This window comes from Solanum pennellii, chromosome 4, assembly GCF_001406875.1.
Source record: "Solanum pennellii chromosome 4, SPENNV200".
NCBI classification, from domain to species: domain Eukaryota; kingdom Viridiplantae; phylum Streptophyta; class Magnoliopsida; order Solanales; family Solanaceae; genus Solanum; species Solanum pennellii.
In genome coordinates, this window is record NC_028640.1 from 33364892 (window position 1) to 33383728 (window position 18837).

General features: G+C 38.0%; 2 protein-coding genes across 2 annotated transcripts; both read left to right on the top strand.

The window, feature by feature from the left end:
* The first annotated feature begins 10015 nt into the window (after nucleotides 1-10015).
* Nucleotides 10016-10510, top strand: LOC107016671 (uncharacterized mitochondrial protein AtMg00860-like). Its single transcript, XM_015217071.1, has one exon. It carries the CDS (start codon nucleotides 10016-10018, stop codon nucleotides 10508-10510), a length of 495 nt encoding a protein of 164 aa, XP_015072557.1.
* A 755-nt stretch (nucleotides 10511-11265) lies between these two features.
* On the top strand, nucleotides 11266-18297 carry LOC114076877. The gene is made up of 2 exons (XM_027916576.1): nucleotides 11266-11581; nucleotides 18197-18297. Exons 1-2 carry the CDS (start codon nucleotides 11266-11268, stop codon nucleotides 18295-18297), a joined length of 417 nt encoding a protein of 138 aa, XP_027772377.1.
* The last annotated feature ends 540 nt before the right edge of the window (nucleotides 18298-18837 follow it).

Here is an 18837-nt window from a genome sequence, read left to right on the forward strand (position 1 = left end):
ACGAGCTATTGTTGGTTCAATAAAGTAATTAAACAATACTAAAGTTATCATTACATGAACAAAGTTATTAAGTGTGTGACTATCTTATGAAAGATGTGGTAGGTAATAAATTTTGATGGAATTGAAATTAGGATGGTAATTGAGCAAAAATGTAAGTGTTAGGCTTGAGAAAATTGTAAAGTTAAAGACTTAAGTTATTTAAAATTTAACAAAATATTTATATTTATTTATAAATAATATATAAATAATTAAAAAATTATATTTCTAATTTATCGGTTTGATTTGGTTGTTTTTGCAGTTAGTTTTTAGTAAAACCAAAACCAAACCAAATAGTATCGGTTTTAAAAATTTAAAAATTAAACCTAACCAAATCAAACAAAATATCAATTTTTCTAATCGATTTGGTTCGGATTACGGTTCGATTTGGTTGTTTTACCATAACCATGAACAACCCTACAGTTAAGCAGATCATGATCAAATTCAATCCATTTTAATATGAGTAAATTTCTCCAATTTCAATTCAATTCACCCATTTGACATCCCACGAGGAAATATTGTTTTTGGGAGATGGATTATGATGATGGCTGTTATAACTAGGTAGTTTGTGAAATGGAAGACGTATTTGGAACACCCACCGCAGAAATGTATGAAAATACTACTGTTTGATGTGAAATTAATGAAGGTCATGTTGTATAATGGAAAATGGATTGACAAATTGGAGAGAAACATGCTACAACAAGTTATATTTTTTTTACACTAATGATGCAAATATTTCCTACTTGACCAAAAAAAAAAACATTGTCATTAGCATCGAATGCATGAGGTCGAAAATTTGTATCTTTCAAAAAAGTTGTTTAAAAAATGAGACATAAATCTCATGGTTAACAATCATGGAATACAAGTATGTACACGATTAAAAGAAGAATCTAACTGTATGATTTTCATGTCTTCGTTTTGAAAATTTATCAGTCCACTTGAGCCAAGAAAATATTGTATTGTAAAAGAAAGAAACTACAAAAGCATATTCACTATTTCCTTTAAATAAATAAAAAAACATGTAACTGATCGATAAAATATTAAAAAAATAAATCCTCCTTTCTTAGTTAAAATTTGGAAATTCTTGAAAAGTCATTAGTCAAATCGACGGTCAACCCCGAGTTAGCGGGCATTACGAGGGTGTCACGCCTTCTCGGAATGTATATTTGAACTTCAAATTCTTTTCAATCGATTTTTATCTGTTTTAAATCTTTTCGAAAATAATTTTATGGACTTTTACGAAAAATCAAGTGGCAACTCTGTTAATTTGAGAAATCAACTTCTCTTAAATCATAAGATTAATTGATTTCTCAAAACTTAGTCTTTTTTTCTTTTACTAAATATTTTTCGTAAAATAAAAATGACGACTCTGTTGGGGATTAATTATGTTCTAACCAAAAGGATTTGACTACTTTGACTAATTGCTATTATTAAATTGCTTATATATGATTAACTTGCTTAAATTATATATATACTATTGCATTTCATGGAAAATTCTGTTTATATTGTACAATATATTAAAGGAAGATTTGCGAAACCGCATCCGGACTTTTTTATACTCACCCTTTTTAGGAATTAGAGGCAATTCATTGGTTTGTCATGCGTCCAATAGTTGTTGCGAGTTCCAGCCCAATTTGTCCGTGTAGGTCCTCGTTCTCTTTAATAGCCACTCTTAGTCAACTAGCGTAGAGCCGACCTAAAAACCCGAATTTAGGAGTATTTGAACTACGATGACCCAACACCCAAGGCGTGTTGGGCCCAGTAGAAGCCCACCTTGTGTCTACTTGGCCCATTTGCCAATAAATAAACAATCATGCGTACGTGTTAGTTGAAGGATGTATGTGTTTTCAAAAATGATTTATTGTCTATGGGGGTGGGGGTTAACTAATCTTTGTCTGCTATTCTTGTAGGATGGATTCGAGACGCAAGCCTCTAAAAACAAGAATGGTTACTTTCCTCGATCCCTTCCTCAAAGTATTGTGGAGATTCATGAATAATGATGACAAGATGATAGTTCAGAAACACATAGGCTATCTTCCGTCACTATTAAAAATAAATGTCTAGCCCGGTATAATCGGACCGATGATGAAATTCTGGGATAGTGAGAACATGTATTTCAGTTTGGCGAAGTGGAAATGATGCCAACCATTGAAGAGGTCCTTACGAGATATGAAAGTGTCGCGATGTGCAAGAAGATAAAACCTCATCCAATACAGATCTTCTAAATCTCAAAATATGAGATTTCACCGAAATCAAATAAAAATTATCACTAGTCAAGCTGAGTGGATGGATAAGCTTCCGGGTCCGAACATTCCTTTTAGAAAGCTGTATTATCGATTTGGACGTGCGAGGACCTACGAGAATTCAAAGAAGAGTTCGTATAAGAAGAAAAATGAAATGAGACACGTCCGCTTGCCTTTGCAATATGCTTACTTGGAACAATGGTTTTTCCTCAAAGACAAAAATACACTATTCATCCTAGTGTGTTTATGGTCACTCATGCCATCTTCTATGGAGTGGACTATAAATCGTCAACCAAGTACTACACGTTAGCGCCTATGATCTTGGCCGATATTTAAAAGCTTTAGATAAATGTCAAAGCGGAGACCATTTCTTTCAGGGGTGTAATATAATAATTCATGGTGGATGATGCGACATTTGATTAAGACTCATAATTCGAAAGAACCAGAACCCCTAAGGCGGTCAGACGAGCTACATGGTCATGATTGTTGGTTGTACCAAAATCGTTGCGACAAAACTGGAGAAGAAGGTTTTTGGTATCTAAGACTTCGAGGCCTAAGAGTGGAGGACGTGCAGTGGTCGATAGACAGTCTGGTGGTAACTAAGAATATGGTAGTTCAAAAAGAAAAAGTTCCTCACTTGGTGTTTGCTGGGTTACGAGGCACTAGGCTATATGCTCTCGGTCGAGTCCTAAGGCAACTAGGAAGGAAACAAGAGTTGTCCCAGATCGCACATATGAGAATATTTGCAAATGACCACGAGAATGGACAAGTCGCATGTGTTGAAGACATACGTAGGATGTGGAGGTCTCGAAGAGTGTTGGGTGAACCCGTACTAAACAGGTTTCGTCCAGAATGTTCTAGGGAGTACAAAGAATGGTTGAAAAAGACTCTTGCTGGAAATATTGAGCTTGTTCCGAACGTTCCTCACATTATTGCAGATGTTGGAGCCAAAGACTAAGTCCGACTCCATCGACTTCAACAGAAGTTTGATAAGAATGAATATAAGCATCAACGTCGTCATTCAGAACATGCCAAAGGCATAACTCAATTAAAACAAGAGCTACGAAGATCCAGACAATGCATGATAGAGTTAGATGACAACATGTAACAACAGTTTCAGTTGTTGCATGGGTTTACACATCAAGAAGGAGCTCGATCAGCGATAGATCATCTATGGGCGAACAAATATGCTACGTGGGAAGAGGACAGCATCGCCAAAAGGACCAGACTTGGTGAGGGATTAGAGCAGGCTTGAATTTTATTATCATCCCCTACGTGGGACTACTTTATTTGTACTTTGCTTCGTAATTTATTTTTAGAACTATTTCTTTATTTTATATTTATCAAACATTTTGGATGTTATTAAAGAAGTAATTTGGGGATAATGAATTGGTATAAAAAGGCATATACATCCTTTAATTCGTTAGGTTCACCCTTGGCATAAAATGGTCACAAGCATGTTTAGGACGCGATATTTGTCTGTATACTTGTGTGCTTAACTGTTTATGTGACGTGTTGTTTCGAATGAGGATGTTTCTAACCCATTCCTTCCCAGAAATTTCTAGAAGATATATACAAATCACTACTACAATATGCCTAACCAAATTTTCCGAGTCTTAAGTTTCTCAATCAAAAGCAAAAAAAAAAAAGTCCTATCACAAAATCCTAAAACACTTCTCTATCATCTCAGGAAAAGCAAGATCACTGCTATGGGAAAGGGTAAGAGTGTCAAGATGGAACTTATTGGAGAAGAGTTGCAGATAAAATAGAACATATAACGCAGGAAATTCATGAGGTTAGAGAAAAAAGTACTCAGGGTCGAAATTGCCACAGCGGTCTACAAAGCCGTAACTGCGACGCAGGATGAGGATTTCGGGTCTAAAATGAAAAAAAAAGACATCGAGATAGAGAGAGAAGACTTAAGGAAGAAGTTGGATATACTTTGACTGAGTATTCAGGAAAGGGAGGCAAGAGAAGCAGAGATAGATCAAAAAACCGCCAATGTTCTAGCAAGAAATGTAGCACTTGATGAGGAATTGATGGTGGAGATGGTAGAATCACTACCACGAGGGAAAGAATGATCGAAGTGCAGAAGAAGAACAAGGCTTTCCACAAGGACATGATCGTCAAACTTTAGAAGATGCGTGGGAAATACTTTGTCTGTGACTAAGAAGCTAATGATGGTCTGAGGACACTCACCTTGGAGCAACTGGGGAAGACAGAGACGAAGACATCATCTACAAACCTCCTTTCCGGGGTCGTCTAAAAGGGGCAAACAAGTGGATCACTCTTCCGGCTTATTAAAACTTATGACGTTTGCTCTCGTGTACGAGCATCTTAAGTGGAAACCTCATGAAGGAGTAGCTTCGGACATTGAGAATGAAAAATCTCCAATAGTGTGTGCTTTCCATCTCAACACGCGAGGGCACACTATAGAAGAATGTGTGTAGCTGAAGGAAAGAATTTGCCACCAGACCGACATTGAGCATATCCCGCACATGTTCAGTGATAATACCGTTCTCACCTATGACCAGTTGGAGCCAAATGAGCACACCCGGTTTATTTGTCACTATTTAACACCGTTCAGAAGGTCATTGCTGCAAATCTACAATGATTTGATTCAGAATGGGGTCTTAGACTTTATCCACGAGGATGACAAGAGGTCTCGATCCCGTTGGGGTAGAAATAAGGAAACCTTGTGCTTATCATATTGCTACAGATCATAGCCTCTCAAGGTGCTTCAATTTTTTCTATGGCATAGAAACCCTTATTAACCAGGGAAAGATCCGAGTCGAGTTTGTTTCTTGTGAATGAAGCAGTAACGAGAAGAAGAATGGCCGAGATGGAACCACTATTTATCTGTAAAGCTCTGTTGTATTTTTAAATCTCCTTGTAATCGTAATGAATGAATGTATAAAAGTGATACGTAGGGCCTGAATTCTCCTTGTGAGATACGTAAGCAGCCTTTCAACGCCCGACCCCTATCTTTTAAAATTTTCATTCCCCCCTTTTCATCCTACACTGAAATGTGAAGCTCAGATCACCGGACATCAAAGAGATGCAGCGAGAAGACCCTAGCTCAACGTGATATTACTTTGCTGAGTTAGTTCCAAATTAAAGTTGGAAAATTCCTTCTTGTTTAAAAAATAAATTTCCCCTTACTAGTGGGTCCGCATGTCCTCAAATAAAGAAACTTTGTGTGTTTATCTTCTCTCTATGTGATATCCTGCATTATGTATTCCGAGCTCAAACTAACAAATTTGCTTTTGAGTTATTTTTTCCTCCATAGGTACTTACAAGCCGGTCTATGTCGATTAAAATAGCTCATCATCCCTAATTCACTCGATCTAAAGGGCCTGCAGATTCCTTTCCCAGCCAAAGTTCTGACAAGGGAAAAGCGGTAATGTGGTACAACAACGAAGGAATCAGTCTTACTGACGTTTTGGTGGCTCAACCCACCATAGCGGATCAGAATGAACTGATTATGCAGTTAATGCAGCAGGTCGCTGAGATGAGAGTGGAAACGCAAAGGAGACAAGATCTGCCTCCACCAGGTTTTGCTGTCAATGCCGCTACTGATGGAAGGCCTCCTATATAGTTTCCCTCTTCAAACATGGATCCAGCTCAGATTCCGCCGTCTACTCCTGCTCAAAATCCCTTAGTAATAGACTTGACTACACAAAACCCTCAATACACCTCCGTCTCTTACCAAACCCCACCCCTCCTTAAAACAACAATTCCCAAATACCTTCTCATCCTCAAAATGCCCATCAACAAACCGCTCCGCCACCACAAAACTAGAATCAAAACAAAAACCAAAATGCATTCCACCCCCAAACTTCTCACCACCGCCAAAACCAAAATACTAATCCCCAAACCTATCCGCAAAACTACCAAACTACCCAGAATACCCAAAGTCCCTCTATAGATCTACCTCTACCCAGAAAGATCACTTTCAAAATTCCCATTCCAAATGAGCATGATAGAATGGTTCTAAGCTCGACCATTATGAGGAGAAGGAAAGGGAGTGGAAGGCCAAATAAGAGGCCGCAAAAATAGACATAAAGAAGGAGATTCGAAAAGCAATGAAGGAATTTCAGTTCCTGACGTCGCTGGTTTGAATTACGAGGACTTATGCATTCATCCAAATCTTAACCTCCCAGAAGGGTTCAAGATTCAAAAATTTGATACTTTTGGAGGAATGGGGAATCCCTTAGAAGTTGGTAGAGATGAATATATACTAATGAGGCTTTCAGCCGAGGTTTGAGCGGGGAAGCTTTGGAATGGTTTACGTCTCACGAGACTAGATAGTGGCCCAACTCGAATGCTTTGGCTAAGGACTTCATCTAACAATTCGCCTACAATGTAGAGATCCTCCCTGATCGTTATTCGTTAGAAAAGTTGAAAGAAAAATCCAACAAAAGGTACAGAGAGTTTTCGTACAGGTGGCAAGGAAGCAGCTAGAGTACGCCCCCTATGTCCGAAAAAGAGATAGTTGAAGTGTTTGTTTGGGTGCAAGATCCCGAATACTATGATAGAATTATGTTGCTTGTTGGAGCAAAAAATGCCGAGATAGTCAAGGTTGGCGAGACTATAGAGGATGGGTTGAAAACCTGGAAGATTACCCGTGTTGCTGCATCACCTGGATCATTGGGTTTGTTGAAGAAGAAAAGAGAAGACGTTTCTACTGTCTCTTAAGAGGGAAGGAAGACCCCTAGAAGACCATCATCCTACCAAGGTCGTCCTCGACCCCCCCAGATTTATTACAAGTCTTTCTATATGCAAGCTCGTTATCCAAATACTCCTCCTCCTATCCACTAAAATGCTACTTCCATATAGGCATATACCAAAATGCCCCCTACAAATTATCAAAATCCATCTCCCATTTACCAAAATTCTCCCCCACTTTATCAAATTGCATCCCCCATTTGCCAAAATGTCGTTTCTAACTGTGCCAATGTGCAGTCAAACTACAGAGCACCTCTCTAGTATACAAAGGTCGATTATACCAAAATACCTCCACTAACTAACAAGATCCATCACCAAATTACCAAACAAATCCCTATCCAAGAAACCAAACTCCTCGTCAAAATACCCGAAATTATCAACAGATGCCTCCTCTCCAACAAGGCAACTATGATCCCCCGCGACCCCAATTTGAGAAGAATTCCCCAAAAACTTTACTACACTCGCTAAAAGCCGAACAAAGTTGTACAAGCGACTAGCTGCGGCTGGATACATTCACCTGGTGTGGCCCGAGTCGGTAGATTCTATTTCCAAATTGTACAGACCCGATCAAAGGTACGCGTATAACTCCAATAGCGTTGGAGATGATACTAAGAACTGTATCAACATAAAACTCAAGATTCAAGATCTGATCGACCAAGAAGTGGTGTCTCTTCAAACAGTCGCACCCAATGTCAACACCAATCCTTTGCGGAATCATGGAGGAGTCAATATCAACATATAGAGATGGATGATGAATGGTGCGTGACTAAGGTGATAACTTCAATTGTCCATGATGAGTTAGAAAAGGCTGTGGCCTCGCTGAGCATTAAATAGAAAAAAAAGTTTGTGATCCTGACACCCGCAAAGGCTGTTGCCTTGGTTCCATTAGAAACTCCTGCTAGGCCAAAGTTTGTTATTGAAACCGCTGCCGCTCATGGTTGACCCAGTCTGGGAGGTGTTATACTCCCAAAGAGTTGGATGTTGGAGGACAGAAGAAAGATCAAGGGAAAAGGTCGATAAGTGAGGGTGAAGTGGAGTAATTATGGAGAAAAATGCAGCCAAAGGATTATTCAATTGTAAAACATTTTGAGAAAACCTCGGCTAAGATTTTTGTGTAGGCCTTTTTGATGAGTTCCCAGCTGCATAGGAAGGCCTTGATGAAGGCCCTAAATGAAACATATGTGCTCGTGTCCACACGCCGTGATAATGTAGAGCCTATGATCAACCAAGTTATCCGAGGGCATCAGATTAACTTCTGTGACAAAGAGTTGCCCTTTGATGGGAGGTCGCATAACAAGGCATTGCATATCACTGTCATATGCGGTGAAAGGGTCATAAATCGTGTCCTGGTGGATGATGGGTGTACTCTCAACATTTTTACACTGTCAAATCTTAGGTAGTTATGGTTTGACTTGGGGAAGCTGGAACAAAACGAAGTCAATGTAAGAGCCTTCGACGGGGTACAAAGAGACACATTGGGACCAGTGAATTTGGTCATCCAAATGGGTCTGGCGGAGTTCAGTTCACTGTATTAGCTTTTGGATATTAATTCCAATTATAACCTTCTTCTGGAAATACCTCTAATCCATATGGCTGGGGTTGTGCCTTCACTCTTCACTAGATGATGAAGCTCGTTTGGAAGGACTAAGAATTGATTATTCACGGCGAAGAAAATCACTCTAGAAGGCAAGCACCAATTATTGATGAAGTCTCACGAGGCACTGATTTCTACACGGTGGAGATGGTAAACGCCACCGGCAAAGATTTGCTCCACAGCATCCTATGCCTTCTGTGTACAAGATGATCACCACTGTGATGCTGCAGAATGGGTTCAAGAAAAGTTTCCATATTGGAAAGGAATTCTTAAGGAATTATCAAGCCTATTCAAGTTCCCGTCAAAGGAGCGAGATATGGTTTGGGGTACGCCCCCATAGATGATGAGATGAAGATGAAGAGGAACAACGATCAAGCAGTGGCTAGACCAATACCTCATATGTACCAATCATTTCTAGTCCGTGAGTACACCGATCATGATGGCCTTGGGGAAGGAATCTTTAACCTTTTTGATTGACCGATGATGTCATTGGAGATGAGGTCGAGTTAGCTGGTGTCCGCGATGCTGAGCCATGAGAAAAGCTGTAGAATTGGATTTCTACACCAATCTTGATTCCCCGATCATCTTGTAATTTTAATTTACAACCTACCAATGCAATGTCATGTCACGAGCTGAATGAACAAAATGAGGCAGGTGATGACGAGGATGAAGAATACGAAGAGGAAGATGAGGTATCAGGATATGTCGTTGACAAATTTTGGCAGTTTGAAAATCAGCGTAAGCCAAATTTTGAAGAAACCGAAACCGTGAATCTGGGAGACCAAGAGTGTTTCAAAAAGGTAAAAATCAGTGTCCACTTGAATGAAGATCAAAGAAAGGATATGATATATTTTCTCGCTGAATACATTGATGTGTTCGTCTGGGAAGTCAGCAACATGATAGGGCTGAGTACCAATGTGGTGTCTCACAGGTTGCCGATTAATCCGTGGTCAAATCTAGTAAAGCAGAAGGCTTGAAAGTTCAAGCCCAAGTTAAGTTTGAATATTAAAGAAGAGATCAACAAAAAGATCCAATCTCAATTAGTAAAAGTGATGCAATACCCGACTTGGTTGGCCAATGTTGTTCCGGTTGCCAAAAAAGATGGGAATGTTAGAATTTGTGTTGATTACAGGGATCTCTACAAAGTCATCCAAAAGGATAACTTTCCATTTACAAAGGATAACTGTGCTAAGCATGAATTGCAGTCATTTTTGAATTGTTATGCAGGTTCATCAGATCTTGATGGACGAGGAAGATGCACAAAAGACAGCTTTTATTACGTGTTTGGGTGTGTATCATTACAGGGTGATCCATTTGGCCTCAAGAATGCTGGTGCTACTTATATGAGGGATATGACGACCATATTTTATGACATGATTCATAAGGAGATCGGGTGTATGTAGATGACGTCATAATGAAGTCCCGCGAAAGTTTGGACTACTTGATGCATTTAAAGAAGTTCTTCAACCGTCTGCATCATTACAACTTGAAGCTAAATCCTACTAAATGTGCTTTTGGGGTGCCGTCCATAAAGTTGTTGGGATTTATAGTCAGCAAAAGGGGTATTGAGCTCGAACCTTCCAAGATTAAGGCAATTGAAGAGTTACCTCCTACGAATACGAAGAAGGAAGTGATGAGTTTCTTAGGGAGGTTGAACTATATCAGTCGGTTCATAGCTCAATCCACTGTGGTATGTGATCCTATCTTCAAGCTGTTGAAGAAAGACGCTTTGACAAAGTGGATTGAAGAATGTCAGACTACTTTTGTTGCTATCAAGAACTACTTGTCCAATCCAACGGTGTTGGTGCCTCTGCGAGAAGGATTCCCGCTGTTGCTATATTTTTCCATCTCAGATAATGCATTTGGATGCGTACTTGGTCAAAATGACGAAATAGGAAAGAAGGAATGAGCTATTTATTACATAAGCAAGAAGTTCATTCCATACGAGTCTCGTTATACTCTTCTGGAGAGAATGTGTTGTGCTTTGACTTGGATTACTCAAACTTGAGACATTATTTGTCTTCTTATACTACGTATCTCATTTCCAGAATGGACCCATTGAAGTATATTTTCCAGAAGGTGATGCCGATTGGAAAGTTGGGTAAATTGAAAATGCTTTTAAGTGAATTCGATATTGTGTATGTGACTCAGAAGGCGATAAAAGTACAAGCCTTGGCTAATCATCTTGCAGAAAATCTTGTTGACGAAGAGTATGAACTGCTTAAGACTTATTTCCCCAACGAAGAGGTGTCATTTGTGGGTGAAGATATTTCTGAAGCATACCTTGGTTGGAGAGTATTCTTCGATGGAGCAACTAATGACCAAGGAAGAGGTATTGGAGAATATTTAGTGTCAGAATATTGTCAACACTAATCCCATGGCAGCTAAACTCCGATTTAATTGCACGAATAACATGGATGAATATGAAGCTTGTATTCTTGGTTTGAAATGACCATCGATATGAATGTTTATGAGCTTCTGACTATTGGAAATTTAAATTTGTTGATTCATCAGGTTCAAGGAGAATGTGCTATGAAGAACCCAAAGATCACTCTGTAAGTGCAATATATACAGAAGCTATGCAGAAGATTTCATAAGATTGAGTTCAGACATACTCCTAGAACACAAAATGAGTTAGATGATGCTCTTGCCACCATCATCTCAATGATTCAACATCCAGATACTGATTATATTGATTCTCTGGATATAGAGATAAAGGAGCAGCCAGTTCATTGTTCCCACGTTGAAAATGAACTAGACGGTTTGCCATGGTATTTTGATATAAAGAAGTACTTAGAAACCAAAAATTATCCTGATGATGTAACATCCAACCAGAAGAAGTTGATACACCGTATGTCTCTCAACTTCTTTCTAAGTGGAGAAGTCCTTTACAGGAGGACTCCAGATTTAGATCTTCTCAGATGTATCGATGTTATTGAAGCTGCGAAGCTTATTGAACAAATACATGCTGGAGTTTGTGGTACGCACATGAATGGACTCACTTTGGCGAGGAGGATCCTTCGAGCTGGTTATTTCTGGATGACTATGGGGCATGATTGTCACGACCTGCAAGTACACCCTAGAAGTTTGATCATCCTTATGTCATCACACGGCAAATGAGACTTCAAGAAGTCTCATCTAAGCCTCTCGTATCATTCATTGCATACTAAATATACTAAAATAGGTAAGAATTTAAAACTTTCTTCACACACGAAGGACTCTTTCATAAACATTAATCAAGCGGAAGACTTTCATTTAAAACATTAAATCTTTACAACATTTACTTGAACCATCTAAACTTTAAAGCAAACAACACTTGTGACTAATCCCATACAAGACAATAAAATAAAGATTATGACATACAAGACATGTGGATATTGTCCTCGAATCGATGAGGACTCACCAATACTTTATCTTCAAGCCTTAGAAACCTATCCATCCTCCATGGTACGTAAGGACTTCCAATTCCCTACACTTTAGTCAAAAAGGGAAAAGAAGTGGTTAGCACATTAGATGTACTAAGTATGGAAGTCGTGCGTAAACCATGAAAAAAAGACATTTAGTAAATAACATGCTTTTCATGAATTTCCATGAAAATATCATACGATAATCATGAGAACAACAGTTAACAACACATAAGATAACAATAAACCAAATATCATAATTTTTGAAGTCACTTTACAGTAACCTCAACTCACTGTTACAGTGAATTTCTTCAGTATATAGTGAAGTTGCTTATCTTCACCTTAGACATCTTCTAGCATGTAATTATCTTACTTAAAGCTATCCTAAGACTCACTTAAGCAACACAAAGAGAGACCGCCCATACAACCTCCCTAAGCATGCCTAAATGATACTCAAGACTACTTATAATGAGTCACATACACACTTCAAGACATCAAACATATCAACATATAGAAAATATGACATTTCCTCATCAAAGTCTATCAAAAGACTTACTTAAGTAGATCAAGAAGATAACGTCCATGATTGAACTCTTCAACACTACTTAACTAATCGTTAAGACTTTCTAAGTTTTGATTATGTCCACATAAACAATCATCTTCCTAAGTAGAGTCATTCTTACGACTTATCTAGGTAAGTTAAGAAGTGACAATTCCTATGCCCCCTTCATGCCTTAACTAGACAACCCTTAACTACTCTAGGTATGTACTTATTCATTTAACATACTTTCTTAACTTAAGTCATTACATCTATTAGTTCAGTTAATACTCATTAATCACATAAAGGACATTCATGTAATGGTCTTGGACAAGACCTAGGGACTCCAACTAACACCTTCAAAGCCTATTGTGCAATGTATAGATAGCGTCTCATACCACCACCTAAACTTCATAGAACTTATCTAATTCTAGTAGGTATCCCATATGATGAGAATAGACAATAACCGACATAGACCATGATAGCTAGACATGGAATCTAGAGTTCTAATCTATTCCTATGAGGGTGTTCTACTTGCCAAGGGTAGAACTAGGATACATTCTATGTAGGAACATGGTTGAGGAATATGAAGGGCTTTTATGCACTCTAGTCTCATTCTCAAGCAGAGGTACATTATACTCTAGTCTCATTCTCAAGTAGAGATACTTCCCATAACATATTCACTCGGTATTAGCCTTGGTTCTCATAGAGTAATTGACATTTAAGGATCACATGAAGAGGGTTCCTTATCTATTTCATAACCCGATCACATTCACCTAACCAAAGAGTTCAGCTAGGGTTACCCTTCAATGGCGACTAAGATATCTCATTATGACTTTCCTAAGAATGATATGATGTCGTTCCAACCAATCAACCCTAAGTCCACCATTCCTTTACATGAAGAATACCATTACGGCTCTCAACTTCAACATTCATAACATAACCTTTTCCACGTACATGACCTTCTTAAGAGTGATATACTAATAAGCTCATACTAAACAGCCATCTATGAATAGATTAAACAATTGAAACAAGGAATCATAGTATTAATAATAGTTTGCCAAAGGGCCTTAATACATTGCTTTAAACAACTATTTGAAAGGAAACACTAGGGATAACATCCACTAGCTATGTCTAATGTATTAAATCTAGAAAGCAAATGTAGCATTCTCGAACTCAAGATGACATACCAAAGGTCTGGAGATACTAGTCCGAACCGCTTTAATGAATCTTCAATCCTCTTCAAGAACCTGCATCTATAAAAATAGTAATAGTATAGGGGTTAGTACACACTTGTACAAAGTATGGGTGTATTCACATAAACACATAAGGACTATGCATGATCAAGGAAAGCTCTTCCTATAACAACATACCATTTCTTGAAAGTGAAGTCACTATAGTTTCCTAATTCGTTATTTGTGATTTATGCTATGAATATGACATGTTTTCATGCACACAAATCATTTTCTATATACACATAAGACCTTGGAATCATGAACAATATTAGAACAACTCGAACGAAAATTTATCATTTTGCTCCCTCTTAGGCCGAGAGCTCACTTTCCAGACTTTAGATTATTTTTTCAGTCTTTTCTTCATTTTGTTTTGTAGTTCAATGATATCCTTTAATCCTGTGTTTTACTTAGAATTTCAATGATCATTATAGTCCCATAACTACAATGAATCAAGTAACTAATCCAAGAGACTATGCAAATGATTTAGCTACAATTGGGCATGAAATCTGTATATGTCAATCTTATTGGCTATGCCCATTACTCGTTCATTTGCATAATATAAGAAGTCATTATAAGGCAATATTTATATTTGTTGGCATAAACCAATAACTATTAAAACTTCATTCTTATCAAACACTGATGAATTGATATACTTATGCTTTTGCTTACTTAGTTCACTTGAACTTACAACTCTTCTTCTTTCTTTCTTACTTTCTTAAAGAAATCTTTAGAATTAAGATCATTTGAGCTAACATGAAGTCCAGTGTCTTCCCCACACCGAAAAGTGCTGGTTTACCGGTTAAAGTGAACCTAGATCATGTGAGTTAACATGAAATCCAGTGTCTGCCCCACACTGAAAATGGGTGGTTCACCGGCTCAAGTGAAACCAAGTCCAGTGTATTCCCCACACCTAAAAGAATGGCTAAAGTGAACCGAATACTTTCTTGAGCATTTAACCGACACAGATCATGTAAGCTAAACATGAAATCCAGTATCTGCCCCATACTGAAAAAAGGGTGGTTCACCGGCCAAAGTGAAACCGAATACTACCTAACTCTGTTAGGTGGAATCCACTGCATAGTTCCTATGTTTGAAACATAATTCGAAGACTAGGCGATTTCTGAGACTCTTATCAACCCTAGTGGTAGCCTCATCTCATGAGGCTTACATGTGCTTGCACAAGCTTATTGCTAGTCTATCGGTGCTTTGCTTAATTTCTTATACTTTATAACTTTTATAGTTGACTCATACATTATGGAAGCTTGCTTCTAATATGAGGTATGATTAACTCAATGGATTATTTGACATCCCTTTCTTTCTTGATGAATGTGAACTTAAACCTTACATTATCATCATGGTGTTAATAAGACTTGTATCACGATTTCTAACACACTCTTATGGGAGTATCTTTAACATTAACGTTAAGGTGCAAGTGAGACTTGTCTCATTTCCTTTAACACCCCATTCTGGTCAATTTCATAACTCATAAGCTTTTAGTTATGTTATTACTCACCTTATCTTGCTCCATGTCATTTGGTAGACTTATACCATTCTTTATGAAAGTTACAAACTTATTCAATGTACTACTATATTCATAGTTCATTTGGATAGGATATGTTGTGACTTGTCCCAATGATTGGCCTATCCTTGGTTGTGATTCATTGAGTTACATTGTCATGCTTAATTTGGTATAACTTAGTCATTAGCCAATTTTATATCATATTTTGGAAATAACATTGTAAGCCAATTTATTGGCATAAATCAAACTGTGATATTATCACTAGCCAAGTCAATTATTTCATGAATACATTGTAGTAACCTCATCATGTTAACCAGTCAACTTTTAACCTTTGCTTAGACTATAGGAACAATTCAATGAACAACTTACAACATTCTTTATCTCATATAAATAATACTCTCATCATACGGATCTAGCCTTTAGGCATCATTCGAAATTATCAAACAAAGAAAACTACACATAGTGATCAATTAGCACCACATACCAACAACATGCTCGAGATATACCTTATACATTCACTAGAATCGGAAATAAGGATAAACTAGGAGAGGAACATTCATTATATTGGGAACAACCCTAGTTTCGATTTCTTGAGTTCATACATTTTATAAACCTCTTGGGGAAAGGAATCCAATAGACAACAACCATACCTTATTGTAGAATTGAATCTACGAAGATCACCTTGAACTTTGCACGAAAACCTTGAAAGATCACCTTGAAATCGCCTAAGGATAATTTTCTATTTTTCTTACGTTTGCTTACTATTTTTAGTCGTCAGTTTCTACTGGTTGATCTTGAGAATAAGTCTTAGGAACTGATATTGACTAATTCAATTTAGGTTAATTAACTTAATTAAATAAATCAATTATCTAATTACCAAAACGCCTAAAAATAGGAGAACATTTGACTTAGCCAAATCTTAAAATTTTCTAAGGGTTATGACTTTGATTTTTGATTTTATATTAATAAATTAAGTTTCTAATTTAATTAATTAAGTGAAGTAGGGTAATTACTCAAGTACCCCTAAGTCATTAGGACCATAATCAACCCATTGGACCATCCTAGGTTAGGTACTATAATGCTTCTTGAGTTAGTTACTAGGCTAGTGTCACCCGGTTAGGTCTTAGGTTGGCGGGTGCACTAGTTAGTTTACTTTTGTTTGTCCTAGGTTAGTTAGTTATTAGGTAAGTTAGTTAGAGCCTAGAGTTGTTTAGGAATCTAGGCCCCACATGTCTAAAGACGTGCGCGCGCTTGTCCTCCTACCGCCCTAATCGAATTCGGTTGGGCTTGTCCCTTGGCTGGTTAGCACATGTGCTTGCACATGTGTTGCTTCTCATTTCTTGTTGCCCCAAGGATCCTCACTATATATTTGGGCACTACTTATTCTACATGATCATTTTTAATGATCACGTGCTATGGTACCTAGGCTTGACGCTTGGATGCCTCGTACCTAATTTGTGAGTTAAGGAATTAAGCATTTTAGTTTAGGGTCTTCATTGCAGGTACAATTCCTAAAGAAGCTTGAATTGGGGCATTTGAACATCAAAGTATATTTTAATACATAGAAATTGTATAACACCCTTAAGCCAATATTCTCTAATATGCTCAGTATTACTCAATATTGGGCATTGGAATGCCTATGTACCCCAAAACCTATTCTTAAAACATAATAGACTCTTCAATAGACGAGAACATATTCTGGAATGTTACATTATCCCCCCCCTTAGGAACATTCATCCCCGAATGAAACTGCACATCATTTTGAAACAAAGAGGGTATTTTAGAAAACACATCAACATACTTGAAACTTTATCTTTGTGAATATCCGATTCACAAGTTACTCTGGATGATGCATATCACTCACATCTTATCTGAAGCTTCATATCTGAGATTGAGGAACTTCCTTCCCAATCGTACTTAAACTCAATGCACATCATAACTCATGCAACATAAAATCATGTCAACGCTATACAAAAACAGCAACATGAATACAAGCATGAACTCATATTGACTCATATAGTGCAAGTATAAAACACACAGTTATGAACTTAAAACACCATAATCAACTAATGCACTAAAATTTAGAGTTTCATAAACAAAGTGAGACTTAGGAAGGTATATCTAACCTCAAGAACTGAACAAGTGAGGGTAACGGGATCTCATATCGGCCTCAGACTCCCATGTTGCTCCCTCAAAAAGGTGGTTCCTCCATAACACTTTTACGGTGGGAACCTCCTTGTTCCTTAGCCGCTTCAGTTGGCGATCTAAAATTTCAACTGGAACCTCTTCGTAAGAAAGGTTCTCATCGACTTGTAACCCCTCAACAGGTAGAGTGTATGCTGGATCGCCTAGACACTTTTTAAGCATTGAAACATGAAACAATGGATGAACAGAAGAGAAGTCATTTGGTAATTTCAGTTCATTGGCAACATTCCCTACTCGCTGTAAGATCTCATAAGGACCTGTAATACCTTAGACTCAACTTTCCTTTGTTACCAAACCTTATCACCCCTTTTATTGGTGATATCTTTAGGTAAACTTGATCACCTACCTCAAATTCAAGAGATCTCTTCCTGTTAGCAGCGTAGGATTTTTGACGACTGTAAGTAGTAGCCAATCTATCTGTGATCATTCTCACCTTTTCCACAGCCTCATGTATGATCTCAGGGCCAAGTATGGAAGACTCTCCTACCTCAAATCATCCAAATGGAGAACTACATCTCCTTCCATTTAGTTCTTCGAAAGGTGCCATCCCAATACTGGAATGGTAGCTATTATTACAAAATAACTCAATCTGTGGCAAGTGATCATCCCAAATACCCTTGAAGTTAATAACACATGCTCTCATCATGTCTTCAAGGGTCTAAATGGTATGCTCTGCTTGTCTATCCATTTGCAGATGAAATGCAGACTGAGCTTCACCTGTGTACCCAAGCTCTATTTGAAAGATCTCCAAAAGTGATAAGTGAACTGGGATCCCCTATCCGAAAGGATAGATAAAGGAATCCCATTCCACCTCACTATCTCATCAATATACAACTTGGCATATTCTTCGGCCCATTAAGTAGAATTTACAGGTATGAAGTGAGCAGACTTAGTCATCCTGTCAACAATGACCCAATTGAAATCATGCAGTCTCCTGGTCCTAGACATACCAACCCTAATATCCATATCAATAGCCTCCCAATTCCATGTTGGGATCTCAATCGATTGGGTAAGACCTCCAGGCTTAAGGTGTTCGGCCTTAACCTGTTGGCAATTGGGGTACTCTTCCACAAACTTAGAAATATCTCATTTCATACCTTCCACCAATAGATCTCCTTTAGATCGTGATACATCTTGGTGGAACCTTGATGAATAGAATACCTGGAGCCATGAGCCTCTGCAATAATATTAGTTCTCAGATTATCAATATTTGGCACACAAAATCTGCCCTGGTATCTAAGAACACCATCCTCCCCTAAGGAGAATGGTTCGTTTAGCTTGCTCAACACTGAGTCTTTCAACTCAATGAGCACTTGGTCGATATGGTTCTTATAT

Coding starts and splice junctions, on each gene's coding strand:
- LOC114076877 (XM_027916576.1), top strand. CDS start 11,266: ATGATTCAACATCCAGATACTGATTATATTGATTCTCTGGATATAGAG. Junction 11,582..18,196: donor AATACATGCTGGAGTTTGTG/GTACGCACATGA, acceptor ATCCATTTGCAG/ATGAAATGCAGACTGAGCTT.
- LOC107016671 (XM_015217071.1), top strand. CDS start 10,016: ATGAAGTCCCGCGAAAGTTTGGACTACTTGATGCATTTAAAGAAGTTC.